This window comes from Cyanistes caeruleus, chromosome 20, assembly GCF_971803275.1.
Source record: "Cyanistes caeruleus chromosome 20, bCyaCae1.hap1.1, whole genome shotgun sequence".
Lineage (NCBI taxonomy): Eukaryota > Metazoa > Chordata > Aves > Passeriformes > Paridae > Cyanistes > Cyanistes caeruleus.
Window position 1 is genome coordinate 5,226,741 of NC_141720.1, and position 17,166 is coordinate 5,243,906.

A 17,166-nucleotide genomic window follows, 5' to 3' on the forward strand; every position below is an offset into this window, starting at 1 on the left:
TCAGGGTGGGCTGGCCAGAAGCTCCTTGTGAAAGTCAAAGCCCAAGCTCACAAGGGGAAGACCTGTCACTGCTCATATCACGTATTTGTTTCACTGCAGCATCTGCACGTGTTGAAAGCTCAGTGTCCTCCATGGCTGGAGCGATACCAGCCCTGGCTCTGGAGCTTTGCTGGAGCTGGACATCCCATCCCTGAGATGCAGAGGCCCATGAGGGAGCTGAGGGCACCACTGCAATGGGACATGAGAGCAGTGGGCAGAGCTGGCGTTCCCCTCCTCTGACCCTCACCCAGGGAACCCTGCACTGGGAAATGGCATCATTCCACACATGCCATGGCCAGCCAAGGGAATGAGTCCCTCCCCAGGCAGGTTTTGCCACCCTGGCCCTTTGTGGGACTTGTGCTGCCATCTCCTCTGATCTACCACAGCGGCCGGATCCTGAACGAGGCTGATTTTATCCACACAGCACCATCAGTGCCATGTACCCAGGGAAGAAAAAGTCCTTGATTTAGCAGACATGAACAGACCTGGACAGAAAATGGATGTTGTTCCTCAAAGGCAGAGAGGGACAAGGGCAAACAGCTGAGTTGAGCCAGTTTGGGGTCAGGCATTGCTCACAGTACAACTAACACTGGCAGAGCATGCTGACTGCTGGGGTTTGCTACAAAAATGCCTTCAGACAAAGGTGTCCCTGCACTGAGGGGCCCAAGTGGGGCTTGTCAAGGATATTTGCCATGGTTTAGATCCCAGGGCAAAGTCACCCCATCCCAGCTGAGCAAGCTGAAGCTGGGGAGCTTCCCTATTGCCAGGCTGGATTGCTAGTGAGGAAATCATGTCCAACCTGCTGGGTATTCCCTTGTGCCTCCTTTCCAAGCATTAAAAGTGCTAATTAAACCAGAGCTGCGCTCCAGTATCTGGAGGGATCGGCTGCCTTTCCCTGCAGACAGGCCATGAGCCTCTGCAGGGATGGTCCCTGGTGCCATCCAGCCATGGAGAAGGTCACTTGGCCATGCTGCTCGGTCCACACAAATTTAGAAGATGGGTGGCACAGGCCTGGAGCTGGGGGTGCTTCCAAAGGGGCTCATCTGCAGGGCAGCCCCATGGACAGCTGAGTGGGATCATCACTACCCCCAAACCCATGGAAGTGATTGAGACAGGTCACACAAATTCTCCTTCTCACCTCTTCCCCTCTGAGGTATTCGGAGCTGGCTGTCACCACAGAGCTGGGGGGGCACGTGGCAGGTGTTTCCAGCGGGAGGCAGGAATTCCTGACACACAGCCAGTTCTGGGTGTTAATTCCCTCCTGGGAATCTCAGCCACATCCCAGACCTGCAGACAGCACAAAAGCCCCTCAGAGGGCAAAGGGCTCGAGAGGTGAAAGGGTAACTCCTCTAGCAGTGGGTGGGGATGCAGGATGGAGGAGAGGAGAGGAAGGATGATTTTTATACCTGTGAATTGGCATGAGTGACCTCCCATGATTTCCTGAGCCCCAAGGGAGCTGAGGAGCTGCAGGAGCAGTGTTCATTGGGGTGCCCAGCTCTAGGATTCACACCCCCACTACCTGGAGGAGGTGTGTGCGTCCTCTGGACTCTGGGGTGATGCTGAGGTGTCCATCTGACCTGTTGGTCTGGGGAACAGCTCCATGGGCTCTCAGAGCCAAATGCTGCCTGCTGGGGAACTGCCCCTCCACTGGGACACCCCAACCTCCCCAGAGGCCCTTTCCCCCGGCCCTGCCTGCCATGCCCTCAGCCCTGTAACCTGGGCTTGCAGGGAGAATTTAACCCAACTTCTGCACCCCAAAACCAATCAAACCCTTGTGCTGGGTCAGGAATTGGTGGCACCCGTGGCCTCCACCACAGCCGCTGCTGCGAGGGCACCTGGGGCTGGGGCTTGCGGGGGGCGCGGGCGATGGAGGACCCTCCGAAGAGCCCCTTGTGCTGGAGGGAGCCCAGCTAACTGCCGGCAGGGTATTTTTTTTCTCCCTCGCTCTTTGTTAAGCTCCCTTTCAGCTGAAATGGCAATGCCTGGGTGTTCTGAGCTGACAATAATTGCTGCAGTCTAGACACTGTCTGGTATGAGGCACGGGGAATCAAAGAGGCCCCTTCTCTCACTGCGACTTTCACACATGCTCCCTCGCTCCGGCTCCTTCCTTCTCCCTCTCCCATGTTCCCTTGGTCTTTGCCTTCTTTTTTTTCCCCCTTGTTCCCCTCTATCTGCCTCTCGCCGAGATGGAGGAGAAGCGTCAGCATCTTCCCCCCCACGCTCTCCCTCTCTGCCGTCTGTTCCTCTCTCCCGCTCCCCCTCTCCCTCGCTCCTTCTCTCATCTGTCTCCTCTCTCCTTCCTCCACTCTTACCTTTATGCTATTCCCTTCCTCCCAAAGTTAGCAGAGAAGCAGGAGGGAGGGCTGGCAGTGCCGGGGGGTTAACTCTTTCCTCACCCTCTCGTAGGTTCTCCTCCCCATCCCAGTCCCTTGCTGGGCTCCAGGGTGTCCCCGCTGTTTTGGGGTGCCATGCTCCTCTCTGGGGTGGTGGCATCAGTCCTGCGAGGGGCTGAGGAGGTGCTGTCAGGGCTGCTCTGGGTCAGATCAGGCCTGGTCAGGGCAAAGGGGGCTGGACCTGGATCCAAGGGAATCACCTTTGCTGTCTTTTAGCTTTCCCCACACCACAGGTGTCTCTGGCTGCAAGGGAACGCATCCTTGGGAGCACAGGTTATTCCTTCAAGTGCTCTAGCAAGACATAGGATTTTTTTTCCACCCACTCCAGACCTCAGCAGAGCTTGCTGTGCTGCTGGAAGGGGAGATTGATCCCAGCTCACACATGGCTCACAGCAATGCTCCTGCCTCAGGCTGAGCTCAGCTGCCCCAGTGCTGCCCTGTGCCCGCTGTGGGCTCTGGCTGGGCCATGTCCCTCTGGCATTTCCATGGGATTCCATGTGGTTAGTTCCAGTCATGCTCAGGAATTAGGCTTTTCTATTACAATGTATTAACAGATCATTTCCAGCTCAGCCCTGGACTTCTATTAACCTCTGATCCCTGTGCGAAAGACCCGTTTTCTATAAAGTCCAAAAAATCCTGTCAAGTTTTAGTTCATGTGAGATCTCATTGCAGAGAATGGACCAGAAGTGGGGAAACTGAGGCAAGAGACAATGAGCAAATTGGGTTAGTCTGCTGAGGTCAAATCTGCCACAGGGCCACACAATTCCCTTCTGTGGGACCCAAATTTGTCCATCCATGGACACAAGTGAGCAGCTCTCCTGCGACCTCCAGCATCTCACCTCCAGCCGTGCTGCTGCTTACCACGGAAAAGTCACATTAGGAAAGTATGTGATGTATTTTTAACTGTCTATAATGCAATTTAACAGCTGGAAAGGAGGAAGAACGCCAGCCCCACGTGATCTGCCAGATCTCTGCTGTCCACAAGCGAGGGCTCTGTGGAATCAAGGGGTTTTGTATGGTTGGGGACCTTGTTTGGGAAAAGGGCAGGAAACAACCTCATCCTTGAGATGGGCTCTGAGTCATGAAAGGCAATGTGTGCAGGATGGAGGTGAGAGCGCTCAGCAGCTCCCAGGGTGACATGCTTGTCCCCAAAAGCCACCGTGCTGAGTGCTGTGGCCAGATTCAATTCCCCAAAGAGCTCAGTCTCTTGGCTGTGCTTTGGCATTGGGATTCTTCACATGCTCTGGCAATGGGGCCTGCAGTGGAGCTTTCTGGGATCCCCTCTGCACTAGAGGCATTTAACACTGGATGTATTTTCCCCTGCCATTCCCAGTCCCAGGTTCCTGCCATGCTCCCAAGGCTGGATGTGCTGTGGAGGTGGGTGATGCCAGACTGCACCATCACCCTTCTCCCCCAGGATGGGAGGGATGTGTGCCCCCCATGCTGCTCTCCCAGCCAACCCCCAACACCTTCTCCTGCGCAGGGAGGGAGCCCAGCAGGGCTGTGGTGTGAGCAGGATGATGTGCCCAGGATCTGATGCATCACCTCCTGCCTTCCCTGCCCGTGTCCCACAGGATCCTCTGCCTCCAGTGTACCGAGATCCTGCCAGTGAGGGGTAGAATGGCCTGTATTTGTGTTCCTCTACTCCAGCCAGGTAGAAGTGCTCCTGCTGACAGTAATGGGTCTCTAATGGGGCTGAGCCCTAATAGGGATCCTCTGTGGTGTGGTGGACAACCACAGTAGGGCTTATCTGGGACACTGGAATTGGTTTGCTGCCTCCAAGCATCTGGGTGCTGAAAGGGAGTGAGTTTCTTGCCATCACTGGCGTTACTCCCCCATGCTTCTCCTTGGAGGACTTCTCCCCCACAATGGTCCCCAATACCAAGAGGAAGAGAGTGAGATCCATCTTCAGCCTTATCCCAGGGGACACCCCAAGGCAAGGCTCCTTTGAGGTGCTGATTTTCCCCAGGGCAGCATTTGGGGGGCTGGAAGCTGCTGGCAGCTGGTTCCTCTATGCAGCCCTTTGCACACACACTGGAAAAATGAGCCATGGGACGGCACAGTGGGGAGGGGGCTCAGTGAGGGGGGTCTCTGGTGAGCACTTGGAGGATGTAGCACCCAGGGATGCTCAGAGCTGCTGCCATTTGCTCTCCTTTTTGTGGGGGATGTTGAGAACTCAGATGGAGTCTCCTTGGGCTGGGGCAGAGCATCACTGGGCTTAGGAAGTGCTGAGAGAGGGAGAGCAAGCGGAAGCACAGGCACAGGGAAGGGAAACAACTTGCTGAAGGTCATCCCCGGGCCCATGGCAGAACCAGGAATAAAATCCAGGTGTGCTGAATTGGTCCTTAGGTTGTATTCATGCATGTGTTTGCATTAACACTGCTGTCCCTGAGCAGGGGCCAGTACTAGAAATAGTTTCCCAGAGCCACTGGTGCCCTCCAGAGAGCCACAGTGCAGGCTGTGGGGCTGGGAAAAGGAGAAGTTTGCATGTTTGGGGTCCCTTTTCCCCTAGAGCGTCTTCCAAGCCTCTCTGTGTGGATGGGGAATGCTGTTGGATGCCGGCTGATAAGGCAGAGTGGTTAAAAACACTGCCTTTATTTGGAAGCTTATCTCCAAATCCTAATGAAAACACAGAGGGAAGCCGGGGACAGTGGAGGGGGAGCGTGGTGGGGACCCGGCTGGGCCATGCTGAGCAGGGCCACCTGGTGGGGTTTGGAGTCTGGGGATCTAAAAGCTTTGGGACAAAACCCAGGGAGCCAGGGCACAACCGTGAGTCCCACATCCAAGCAGGGAGAGCCTGCAGGGGCAGCTGCAGCCCCGCTCTGAGTGCCCTGAATTTGGGATTCCTCCAGAGTTTTTTTTAATTAGGGGCTCAGTGGAGAAGAAAAAGCTTGAAACCAAGGAAACAAGGGAGACAGAAAGGAAAATGTCGGCTCCTGCAAGACAGAGCGAGCTGGCTCCAGCACCCTGGGGTGAGGGTGGGTGCTGCTCCTGCTGCCCTGACCGCTCCTCCGTGGCTGCAGGGCAAAAAAGGTGACCAAGTTGAGCCACAATGAAGAAATTAAAAGGTGAAAGGAAGTCTTGTGCAGGGACGGACGAAGGAGGGTGCTGAGCTGCTCAGAATTTGTTTTGGTGCAAGAGGGCTAATGGAGGAGGTGAGCAGAGTTTTTTAGGGCATGCTGTAGAGGAGACAGCAGCTATGGCGGGATCAGAAATATGAGCTGGACTTCCCAGACACCAAAATAATATTCCCAGACCAAAAGTTATGGGGTGGAAGGGCTGGGAAAGCTGGGGATGAGACATGTGCGTGTGTGTGTGGATGTAGCCGTGGCTGTGCCAAGCCTCATAAATCACAGCAGTGCGGCCTGAGCCTCCATCGGAGGAAATTCTTCCTTGCCAGATTCGAACATTTCCCTTCAACAGCCTCAGCTTTCCCCACCAAGCAGCAGAGACGAGAGCTCCTGATGGTGCAAAGTGCAAAGGCTTTCTGGGGAGCGTCCCGAAGGAGGGGTTCTCTGCCCCACAGCCCCTTGGCACAGCCCTGTTTTCCCCCGCCTTGGGGCTGATGCGGAGCAGCGCTGAGGCTCTGGGGGTGCTCAGCACCATCTCCCCATCCCGTGCTCTCGTTCCCCCATCCACGGCCGGCCGGGCCCAGCTTTGCTCTGCTGGGGGAGCGTAAGTTGATATTTTCCTGCGCGTCCCCAGAGGGTTTTTTCCATTACACAGGCAGAACGGAGCGGAGCGGAGCTGCCTGCTCGCCCGCTCGCCCGGCTCCCCCGCCTGCAACCTCTGGCACCGCTTTTCCAGCGGCACATTGTGCAAATGTAACCTTTCAGCGAGCCACTCCTACGGCAGGAAGCCGGGGGGCTCCGCTCCTGCCAGGAACGCAGCCGGCGCGGAGCTGGAAGGCAGCCCGTTAATCAGAGCCGGCTGACAGCGAAGCGCACAGCCTGGGCAACAGATTTCTGCTCCCTCTCCCTCGTTCGCGCTGCTTCGCCTTCCCGCTCCCGCTCGCTGCTGCTCGGCTACACGGTCTGCCCTGCCATCCCTGCCTGCCCATCCTCATCCTCATCCTCCGCTTCCTCCCTTTACTCATCCTCTGCTTCCTCCCCATCCTCATCCTCTGCTTCCTCCCCATCCTCATCCTCTGCTTCCTCCCCATCCTCATCCTCAGCTTCCTCTTCATCCTCTGGTTTCTCAGGGGGTCAGCTGAGCTCCTGCTCCCAGACTCTTGCTTTCCCTGCCCGTGCCTCTTGATGTGAAACCTGCTGGGATCCAGGTGGGGACCCGTCCCAGCAGCCACCGTGAGGAGGGGACCGGCTGTGACAGCAGCAGCCAGGCCGAGGAGAAGCGCACACCGGAGCATCGTGCCCGCTGCCAGGCGGCAGCACCGTGCCCAGGGATGCACAGGGTGGGACCCCCGTCTGGCTGCAGTGCTCCCCAGGACATTGTTCAGGGTCCCCCCGGTGACCCACCCAACCAGGGGCTCCCTGTGACCCCCCAGTCAGGGCTGTGCCCTGGGGCTGGGTCAGTCATTTTTCTCTCTCTTTGAGGCAGACCCTTGCCCTCCTTCTGCCTGCTCCAAATAAATGTGAGTTTTGTGTCGGCAGCAAATACACTGGGGGGGGCTCTGCCCTGCACCCACACACCAGCACATCCACACTGGCAGCCACTGCCCCTCGGGAGGGTTTATCCCCAGTTCATTTCCCCTGGCTTGTGGCAGTGTGGGATCTTGCATGTGCAGGGCCAGGAGCCTCTCCCTGGGAAGAGGGGCCATGCTGTCCCATCCAACCCCCATGGGCTGTGTCCCCAATCGGGAAGGCTGGGGTGGGTTGGGGTGGTTGCATTGGCCAAGGCAATGCTTGGCTGGTGTTCCCCAGGTTCCAAACACACCTTCATGCCCAGGTAAAGTCCAGTGAGGAGGAAAAGGCAGAAGAAATCCCATCATCACCTGTGGAACAGGCTTCCTTTGGTGCAGGTGGAATGTAGGGCAGTGTTAGTGTTGGGCACTTGTGCACCCTCACTTTGGGCTTGCCAGAAGTAAAAGGGCACCAAAAATGGTCACATCTAGCCCTGCTCTTCCCCAGTTCCTCCTGCCCTTGCAAGACCAAACACTGAGTGTTTTTCTCTGCCAGTGAGGTTCTGTTGGAAGCACCAGGGATCCCTTCAGACAGGGACTCCTTCACAGTGCTGTGACTTTGGGGTAAAGATTCATCCCCCTCTTAATTGCATAAAAAACAACAGTCTAAGCATTGTGGGGGTTCTGGGTTCACAGGCATGGCCAAACAGAGATGCAAGGGACATTTTTATCTCCTGGATAAATGCTCCTGGAAATGGCTTTGCTTTGCTGATGATGAAAGGTTTGATTTTTGGAGCTGTTGAGCCTGGCATGGGCTGGGCTGTGGGTTCAAGGGCTCTTCCAAGTGCCCTCAGCCTCATCGCCAGCCCAGCCACTGCAACCCCCTGCATTTATTTTTCATGTCTGGTTTCTTCCAGTGTTTGAAAAACGAAATGTGCTGCATTGTAGCATCTGTTTTTGTGGTATTTCCAGACCAGCTGGAAGCAGGAGGCACTCGAAATTCAGAGATGGAAAAAAAAAAGGGATCTGGTGAGATTTTGTCTTCCTGCCAAACTTACCAAACCCGGGATGCCAGGAGAGCCCTGCTGTGGGCACAACATCCTGGGGCCTCAACTCTTCCATCCTTTTCTGGTTGTCTGCTCTTTGCTCATCCCAAACCACCCTCTCATTCCCAAATCACTTTCAGGGCGCTGCACAAAGCCTGACCCTGCTGTCGGAGCTGCGGACGGGCGGATAATACAGTCGCTGAATTTATTTCACCTTTTCCTCTGGTTGCGAATTGTCCGGGAGCAGATGGCGATTTTCTCAAGTGTATCCGTTATTCGAAGTCACTCACTGAGACAGCGATGGCTCAAACAAATCCCAGGCCCCCTGCAAAGCCATCATTTGGTCTTTCCATCTGCCCAGCCGCCGCTGTCGGCGTGGGCTCGGCTTCCGCCAGCGCGCTGGAGGGAAGCAGAGAGCCTGGAGAGCCGATGGATGTGGTCAGCCCCGTTGTCTGCACCTCTCTCCTACTTCATCTCTATGGAATGCTAAGCTCTGGAGGGTGGCAAGAGTGGCTGGGGTCCACATCCCAACTTTTCTGGGGTTTGGGAGGTTTGGGGCCACGCTGTCTCGCTCTTGGTGCCTTCCTGTGCAGTGACAGGGTGAGGTTGACTCCCTGGGACAGTGCCCTGTTGCAAACTGGGAAGCTGCTTCTCCGGAGAAGATGCCAGAGGCTGTTTCTGCTGCACCTCCCTTCCTGGCCCCGGAGGAAATGGGTGTTTTTAGGGTGGTGAAAAACAGAAACAGCCCCAGGAAATCTGACACCTGATGTGTGAGATGTCCCTGCGGCACAGGCTGGGGCTGGAGGTGCTGAGGGTTTATATGTGCAGGGATGTGCCCAGCTTTGGGTGATGGATATGGAGAGGGGACCTGCAGAAGCAGCCTGAGGACGACAGTGGGTGGCCAGAGCCCTCCCTGTGCTGCTGGCACCTTGTTGGAGAAACCTGGGCAGGGCTGCGAGGGATGGGCTTGGACTGGTGGCTTCTGCCAAGCTCCTCCAGTACCTGCAAGGAGACCTGTGTGCCTGGGGCTGTGCTCTGGGCATTGCTAGATTGGGAAGGGGCCAGGTGCAGGCTTTGATCCATCCCCAGGATAACCCCCACCCCAAAAACTCAACAGTGTAATTGTGAGAATGAAGACAACTGGGGAGAAACACATGAATTCTCAAGCTCACTCTCAGCCCAGCAGTCAGTCCCTGGAGCTGGGGCTCCAGCTTCCCCACCCAGAGAGGGGCTGAGCCAGAGAAATGCTCCCGCAGCGATCTGCTCCCTCCTCCTGGCTGCGTTTCGTTTTTCTTTTTTTTTTTTTTTTTTTCAATTTTTTTTTCAATTTTTTTTTTTTTTTTTTTTTACTTTCCACATCTTCTTTCTTATTCCCTCCCCAGCAGAGACATGGAGGTGGCAGGAGGGGACTCGGTGTCCTCTCACAGGGATACCAGGGCCATGCAGAGGGCACTGGGGGGCTGTGAAGGGTTTTCAAAGGGTGAAACACTTTGAAATGCAGTTTCCTCTCCCCTCTTCACCTCCCCCCGGGCTAAACAAATACCCCCCGGCTGGGAGATGCCTCCCGCATCCCGCAGGCTTTTGTTCCCAGGCTTTTGTCTGGGGCTGGGAAAGGGGCCAAGATCCCTCAGCCTCCCCAGGGACACACATGCAGACGGGGTCTTGCCTGCTTGGGATGCTGAGAGGGAGACAGGAGGTGAGAGCTGCCTGTGCCCGCTGCCACAGGGCTTGGGGACATCCCATGAGCCATCCTGGTGTCCCTTAGTGGCCTCCAGCCGTTGTCCCCCTTGCCTGTCACATCTCAGCACTTTCTGCCCATCCCTGGGAGCCCCTCATGGGACAGGTCTTGGTCCATCCTGCCCCCACTGTGTCCCCTCTTGGCATCCTGCCACCAGCACACCCTGCAGGCTCTGTGCATGGCCAGTGCCAGCAGCTCATGCCCTCCCTGTGGACACCCCCAGATGCCAGTTTACACCCACCACCCCTGGCACCTTCCAGGCAGAGTCACCGGCTGCATCCCCGTCACTGGGACCCTACAGAAGCTCAAGTAAAAATTTTGTGGGTTTTACAGTGACCTCTGGCCCTCAGGAACCCATAATCTGGCTTTTCATTTACATCCCAAAAGCCACTTTAATTATACCTTGGGGAGGGATTACTTCAGGAAACTGCTTTTTGGGGCAAAGTGTTGATGGGAAAAAATCCTATGAACAGTCAAGCAACCCTGAAGGGACCGAGGAGACTCGAGAGCCAGCCTCAAGCCTGTCCCTGCCAGTGACAAGAAACACCTTGATGAACTCTAAGCAAAGGTGAGACTCCAACCAAACCCTCTGGAAACCAAACCTCATCTTTGCCCCGGGGCAAAATGTTTCTCTGGTGACTATGTTTGGAAGAAAACAGGATTGTTTGAAATATCCCCTGTTGTTCCTGCCTCCCGGCAGGAATTACAAAAAAGAAAATAAATAGCCGATTTTTGTTATTGAAACTTTGAAAGTTCCTCTGGGAAGAGCAGACACCGTTTGTCCCAGCCCAGTCCCTTCGTGTCCCTGTCCCTGCGGGGCCGGGCAGCCGATGCTGGTCCAGCCTCTCTGGCCAGCTGCAGCCAGAGATGTGCAGAGCCTTTCCAGACAACAAAAGCTCTCTGGCCGCCTGATTTCCCTCTGCCTTATCTCCCTCCGCGATAGCCAGGTTATCGGGAAACGGAAAAGGGCTCAGGACAGCCTGACCCCAATCCCTGGGGGACAGGAGATGGTGATGGGTGGGGGGGTCAAGCTTTGTGTGGGCGGGGGGCTGTCAGCACTCAGGGGTCCCACCCTGCATGGGGCAGAGCCCTTTTTCTCCCACTGACATCTTCCTTGTGTGGAGTGGGGTGAGCAAAACCTCCTTGGGGAGCAGCTTTGGAGGATGGGGGAGCAGCGAGACCTCCGGTCCCCAGGCGGGGGCAGCGGCGGGGGCTGAGCCCCGGCGGGGCGGGCGCAGGAGCTGCGGGGCCGGACGGTGGGAGAGCAGCCCCAGCACCGTGCTTGTCACCCAGACAAGAGATCAATAACTAATTTCACTGCAGCAGCAGCGCCGGGTTTTTTCCAATAATTGTGAGCCGGCGGTGGGGAATGAGGCTCTCAGCACCGCTCCACACCAGCCTGCACCCGATCAATCGCCACACCGCTGGGGCAGCAGGAAAACTCATTTTTTTCCTTTTCTTCCCTCTCCTTCCTTCTTCCTTATCCCACTCCATTCCCTCCTCCTCCTGCTGTGGCGCTGCCTGAGCTGAGGGCTGTGTCCCCACGCCAGGTGGGATGTGAGCTGGCCCCATGGTGGGGTGGTGGGGACAATGGCTGAGCCTCCTGTGCTGCCCCAACAGCTCAGAGCACTTTGGCTCCTGTCACCCACGGGCCGGATCTGGCTCCTTGTGCAGAGCACCAGTCCCAGCAGCTTGGGTGAAGGTGCCAAAGCTGAGATTTCTCCTCTCCTTGTGGGATAAGAGGCTCCCAAGGATACCTTGGCTACTGCATTGTGACTTTTGGTGGTCTGTTGGTGCCTTTGTGTGGTCCAAACGTGACTCTTACATTTTATGGCCTTTTTTCCCTGGGTTTTCATTCCCTGAGCGATTGGCCTGCTCCAGGTCAAGGATCCTACTGAGTTTCTCCTGTAACTATTCTTTATCCCTTCTGCTTCTGCAACCCTGCAGTGCCTCAGTTTCCCTCTTTGTATCTATAATAGAGGGGGCTGAGAACATCCCTTCCTACTCCTTCCCATACCATTAGGAGCCACCATGAGCTCCATGTCCAAGGCAGAAGGTGTTGCTGGTACTCACAGGGAACTGCTTGGTTTTGGGGTCCCCAGGACCATGGAGTCCCACGATCTCTGTACCTGTGGGGTGGGAGAGAGGGGTGCTGCGTGCTCAGTATCTCCCTGGGGTTGGGAGATGCTCCAAGGTGGCGTTTGGAGGCACCCTTGGATCTCTTCAGCATCTCCAGTGGGTTGTGTATGAGGTGTTTGGGTGGGGCAGGGAGGAAGGCTCAGCTGTGGGTTTGCCACTGCAGCACCTTCCGAGCCCTGTACACCCCATGAAGGTGGCAGCAGTGCAGTCCCTTGTTCTTTTCCCTTATTTAAGAGCCCTCTCACTGGTTCCCCAGGAGCATCCCCATGAATTAAAGACTGCCTTTGCTGTGGAGCACTGAGAGCTGCCTGCATAATTTCAGAGTTTTATGACTTGCCTTGAAGGCTCCTATTGATTGGGGTCTTCTCCGGCTGATGGAGCTTTTAGTATGGCCTGGACTGGGCAAGCAAGGCTGGAATCTCAGCCTGTCCAGCTTATCTAAATCATGGCTTAAAACCTCTGTGGCCTGAGCACCAGGACACTGCTGCTCCTGGGAGAGTCTCCACGTGCACATCCTCACCAGAGTTGTTTGCACTTTGAGGTGCTTTTTGGCTCACTCAGTCTCAGCCCAAGAGCTGAGACTCCCCATGGGGCCATACCACATCCCACATGGGGTTTAACCTGGGGAATTATTTTCCCAGGTGAGTTGGAGTGAGGGAATTTTGAGGGGTTTCTGTCCTGCTGAGGCCTCAGGCACTGCTCACTGCTCACTGGGGCAGAGGGATGCTCATGGGATTTGGAGTTTCTGTGCAACACCCACTGCTGGGTGCAAGCAACAGCTTCCCCATGAGTCACACTGTGCTGGCACAGACACACACGTGGCCAGCAAGGAAACCAGGAGCATCTCTCCGAGGCTGTCATGTGCCCCGTGGCTTGGCTTTGGAGAGCAGCTGGTGTCACCTTCACTTTCAAGCTCTCCCTGCTGCTGCTGGAGGCTGTGTGGCTTCAAGGGCCACGGCACAGCCAGGGAGGGCCATGGACCCCCCTTTGTGCTGAGAGGTGGGTGCACCTCCCAGCCCAAGCTCCTCCCATGCCAGAGCTGTCTCTGAGTACCACATGCAACTGGGGGCTTTGCCCACTCCAGCCCATGCACAGAGCTGGGACTGGTGGCCAGGAACTCCCTTCCCAGTGGCTGTTTGACCTCAGAGAATGCGCAGGAGATAGTGGTGAGTGTGGCCAAGCTGTGGCCACAGAATTGGCTACTTCCACCCTCTCACAATTTTTGTGTCCTTGGGGGGCCCTGCTCTCACTCCCTGTTCCCCCCAGCCCCAGGGGGGCCAGTGCATGGCTGGGCTGGAGTTTTGGACAGCAGAAGGGAGGTGGTGGGAGACCCCATGGCTCCTTTAAGAAACCCACAAGCAGCTCCAGAAACCAGCTCAAGGTCACAGCAGGAACCTGCGGACTTGGCAGCAGCCAGCAAGGGAGGAGGGATGAAGGGAGGGAGGGAAGCAGCCCAAGATCAAAATGAAATCACAGCCAGGGAGAGGGGCTGGCTGGCGGTGCAGCACAGGCAGGAGGGAAGGTGGGGTGCAGCTGAGCAGGACACGCAGGGGAGTCCCACCCCCGGGATTGCTGCAGCCCCAGCCCCAGCACAGAGCTTCAAAGCTTCCCTGTGCCCCCAGCTCAGAGCCCTGTGCCCTCTGCAGCTCCAGCCAATGTGCCTATGGTGATTCCAGCCAAGGAAAGTCCCTTTGTGTCCCTGTAGCCATCCTGGGAATGCTGGAGTCACTTCCCTCCCACTGGACTTCTCAGGCTCCACAGGAGGTTTTCCAACTCCAAGAAGAGCAGAGCAGGAGGAAGCTGCTGGCTGGGAGGGTTCTATCCTGTAGCTCATGGCATGGTCCACTCCCAAACTTTTACCTTATTTTCTTTTTAAAGCAGCAGCTCCCTGAGTCCTGTGATCACTGCTGAGTCTCTGCCTTCATTTTGGACCAGGAGGACCTTTGGAGCCACCCTCACCAAAGACCACAGTGGACAAAAACAAGTATTTAAGTCAAGGAAGTTAATACAAATTAATTAAAAGCTCACAACATTTTTTTTTATTTTTTTTTTTTTAATTTTTGGTATTGAAATGGTCCTGTCCCAAGGCCATGCAGGGAGCCCCTGGCTGAACCCACTGTGAGGTCTGGGGGCACAGGCACAGGAGCTAAAGCAGACCCGACCCAGGCTGAGCTGTAGCTCCAAAGCTGCTCATTTTGGGGTTGGTTCAGCAATGCCCAAGTTTAATTTTCATCAGCAAAATTAATCTGTGGAGTTATTTTCCCTTCATCCCCCTCCCCTTCCTCTCCTACCCGCTTTATTCAAAGAATTTGATCATTTCTCCCAGGAGCTCGGCACCATTAACATTCACTCCCAACGCATACGAGCTGTGCTGCATCCCCAAGTGCTGCTCCTGCTGCCAGCCCTGGTACCCAACCATGCTCAGGGGAAACCTGGCCATCAGCTTCTCCTTCCAACAGCCTGGGCTGGGAGAGCCCCTCCACGCCCTGAATCCACACCTGGCATCCCACAGATCCACACCTGGCTGCCACAGCACAGCAAAGGAGGATGGCATCCTGAGCTCCAGCTTCTCCAGCAAATTAAAGCCAAGGGGCTCTGGAAAGAACACCCAAGGCAGAGGAATCACCAAGAGTTACAAGGTTTGGTGGTTTAAGTCAATCAGATTGGTGACCTGGGGCTTTCCTGGAGTCGTATAAATTTTGCAGACTTGTTTTTCACTAATAAGGGTTAACTAACAAATTACTGTTGTTTTATTGCTATTATTACTGTTATTATCATTAATGTTATTAAATATTGCAGACCAGGCTGCCTTCCCCAGCACTAGCACTGAGGCACCATGGTTGGCACAGCCTTGTCCATTCAGCACCGTGCCTTGGCTCTGAATGCTCCATAGGTCTGTGTGCTGTAGATCTTTGTGTAATCTATAGAATCTATATGGGAAGGTGTTTGGTCTGAGAGTTTGCTGTCCTTGCTCAGTTGAGATCTGAACTGGGCCCAAGAGCTTTGGAAATTGGGAACAGAGGAAACATGGAGCCTGGTAGATTTAATGGTGGGCTGGATTGTGGTGGGGAGCACCATGACCTGGGCCCAAACACAGCTGGGTTTCACCCCTGGGGTTCCACAAAAGCTTTTCTGACTCCCATTTCAGGTCCTTTTTTCCTCCACAGGTGCCCCAGAAGCAGCACTAACCCACATGTGCAGCCACTTGCTTTGTATCTGGAGGGATGCTGATGGGTAGTACCAGTCCCAGGCAGGAAAAAGGGACTCTTGCAGCATCTGCTGCCTGCTGGATGCTGTTGAAGGCAGCAGTGGCAGCACCTACCTGTGTGCAGGCACTGAGCTCACCTGTGCCCACCACGATGAACCATTTCCTTCCTGAACACCCGGATGTCCTGCCTGGGAAATTAAATCAGCTCTGAATGGGAAGTGCAACCAAGCTGGCCCAGCCCAGGAAGAAAAAGGGCAGCAAAAGAAAAACAAATTCAGAAACTGGAAAAAAAAAAGTTAAATGCTGTGTGTGCTGCTGTCCCTGTCACTGCCCCCACACCCATAGCCATGGTCGGGAAGGCTGGCTTGTCCCACCAAGGTGCTGCAGGAAGGGGTGGTTTTTCCTTTAGCAGGATTCCTGTTCCAACACAGTCCTTTTCTTCCATTTCTGGCTCTGGAGAAGGGAGCAGCTGGGTGCTGAGCCTGCCACAGCCCAGCCGTGCTGCCGGGCGAGGGCAAAGAGGCGTTAGCTGAGAAAGGGAGCCGAGCGCTTTATTTTTAGTCTTGGTTTAACAAGTATTAATTAATAAGAGTGCAAATGCTAATGCCGAGAAGACACAAACTGCGTTGCCTGAAATGAATGTTTGGGGCTTGTCTGTGCCAGGATTTACAGCCGGGTGGGTTCACAGGGGCGAATCATTGCTCAAACTGCAAGGATAAGCTGAGCCGGCTTCTTCCCACCGGGAGCGGCATCGGCCGTGCCGCAATGGGATGTGCCGGGGGCTCGGAGCTGGGCTCGGGGCTGGGCTCGGAGCTAGGCTTGGAGCTGGGCTTGGAGCTGGGCTCGGGACTGGGCTCGGGACTGGGCTCGGGGCTGGGCTCGGAGCTGGGCTCGGGGCTGGGCTCGGAGCTGGGCTCGGGGCTGGGCTCGGGGCTGGGCTCGGAGCTGGGCTCGGGGCTGGGCTCGGAGCTGGGCTCGGAGCTGGGCTCGGGGCTGGGCTCGGGGCTGGGCTCGGGGCTGGGCTCGGAGCTGGGCTCGGAGCTGGGCTCGGGGCTGGGCTCGGGGCTGGGCTCGGGGCCGGCTCCGCAGCAGCGCCTTGTGGTGCCACACCAGCTCATCCCTGCCTGCCCAAATCTCCCAGAAAGTTTTGCAAAGTGTGGATTATTTTAGTCTCTGCCGGTTGGAGGTGCAGGGTCGTGCCTTGCAGAAGGATTCTTTCACCTAGTGAGGACTTCAGTCTTTGGAGAAAAACATTCTCTTTCCCCTGGTCAAATCCCTCTGTCCTGCTCATTCCCTGCCCACATCTTCTTGCCCTGAGAGCTGGGCTTGGCTGGAGAGTTGGCAGGAGGCTCAGGAGAATGAGAAGGTGAAGAAATACCCCATGGCAGTAAAACTTGAAGAGTTTTTCCCATCAGCACCAGCATTTTGTCTGGTTTTGCTGGCATTACAGAAATTATGAACTTGAAGCTCCATCACTGTTAAGGCTGTTTTTAGGATGTTTTCACATTTCCAGTGAGGTGCTGTGGGAGAGTGATGGTGGCTTGGGGTCCTGTGGGTTGTCCAGCAACTTAAACCTCTCCAGTGGGGTTGTTGAATCAGAGAAGGAAGAGTTCAGTCAGGCCAGATCCAGGCCAGGTTTTCCTCCTTCTTTCTCCTCTCAACTGCAGGCAGGAGGGAGCTGCTACCTGCCTGACACAGCTGCTGCTGCTGCTTTCGAAGCCCAGCCGCCTCCAGCAAGCCCTGCTCACCTGGGACGGTGGGATGGCAGAGAGCTGGAGGCTGAGGAGTGTGGTCAGTGCAAGCTGGGCACGTGCCATGCACTGGGAGCCAGGGGCACTGCTCGGTGTCCACACTGCATCCTTCCTCTGCATCCTCCTGCTGCATCCTCCCAGGGCACACCTCATCCTCCCCAGAGTGCTCGCTGCATCCCCCAGCCCCTGAGCTGGGGCAGAGATAGGAGCTGGCAGGACTCCCATAGGGGAACTGGATTGCTCAGCCTTCCCATGCTGAGGTCTCCCTGTGTC

At 55.9% G+C, this 17,166-nt stretch overlaps 1 protein-coding gene across 1 annotated transcript in view; it reads left to right on the forward strand.

Annotated features, from left to right (window-relative positions):
- Positions 1-15,763, forward strand: part of LOC111936991 (uncharacterized) — a 119,098-nt gene extending 103,335 nt beyond the window's left edge. Inside the window, exons 3-5 of the mRNA XM_086858085.1 lie at positions 14,261-14,573; positions 14,734-14,827; positions 15,102-15,763. Coding sequence (XP_086714211.1) covers positions 14,352-14,573; positions 14,734-14,827; positions 15,102-15,172 — 387 coding nt within the window. The 5' untranslated portion in view covers positions 14,261-14,351 and the 3' untranslated portion in view covers positions 15,173-15,763. The remainder of the gene's footprint in view (positions 1-14,260; positions 14,574-14,733; positions 14,828-15,101) is intronic.
- The last annotated feature ends 1,403 nt before the right edge of the window (positions 15,764-17,166 follow it).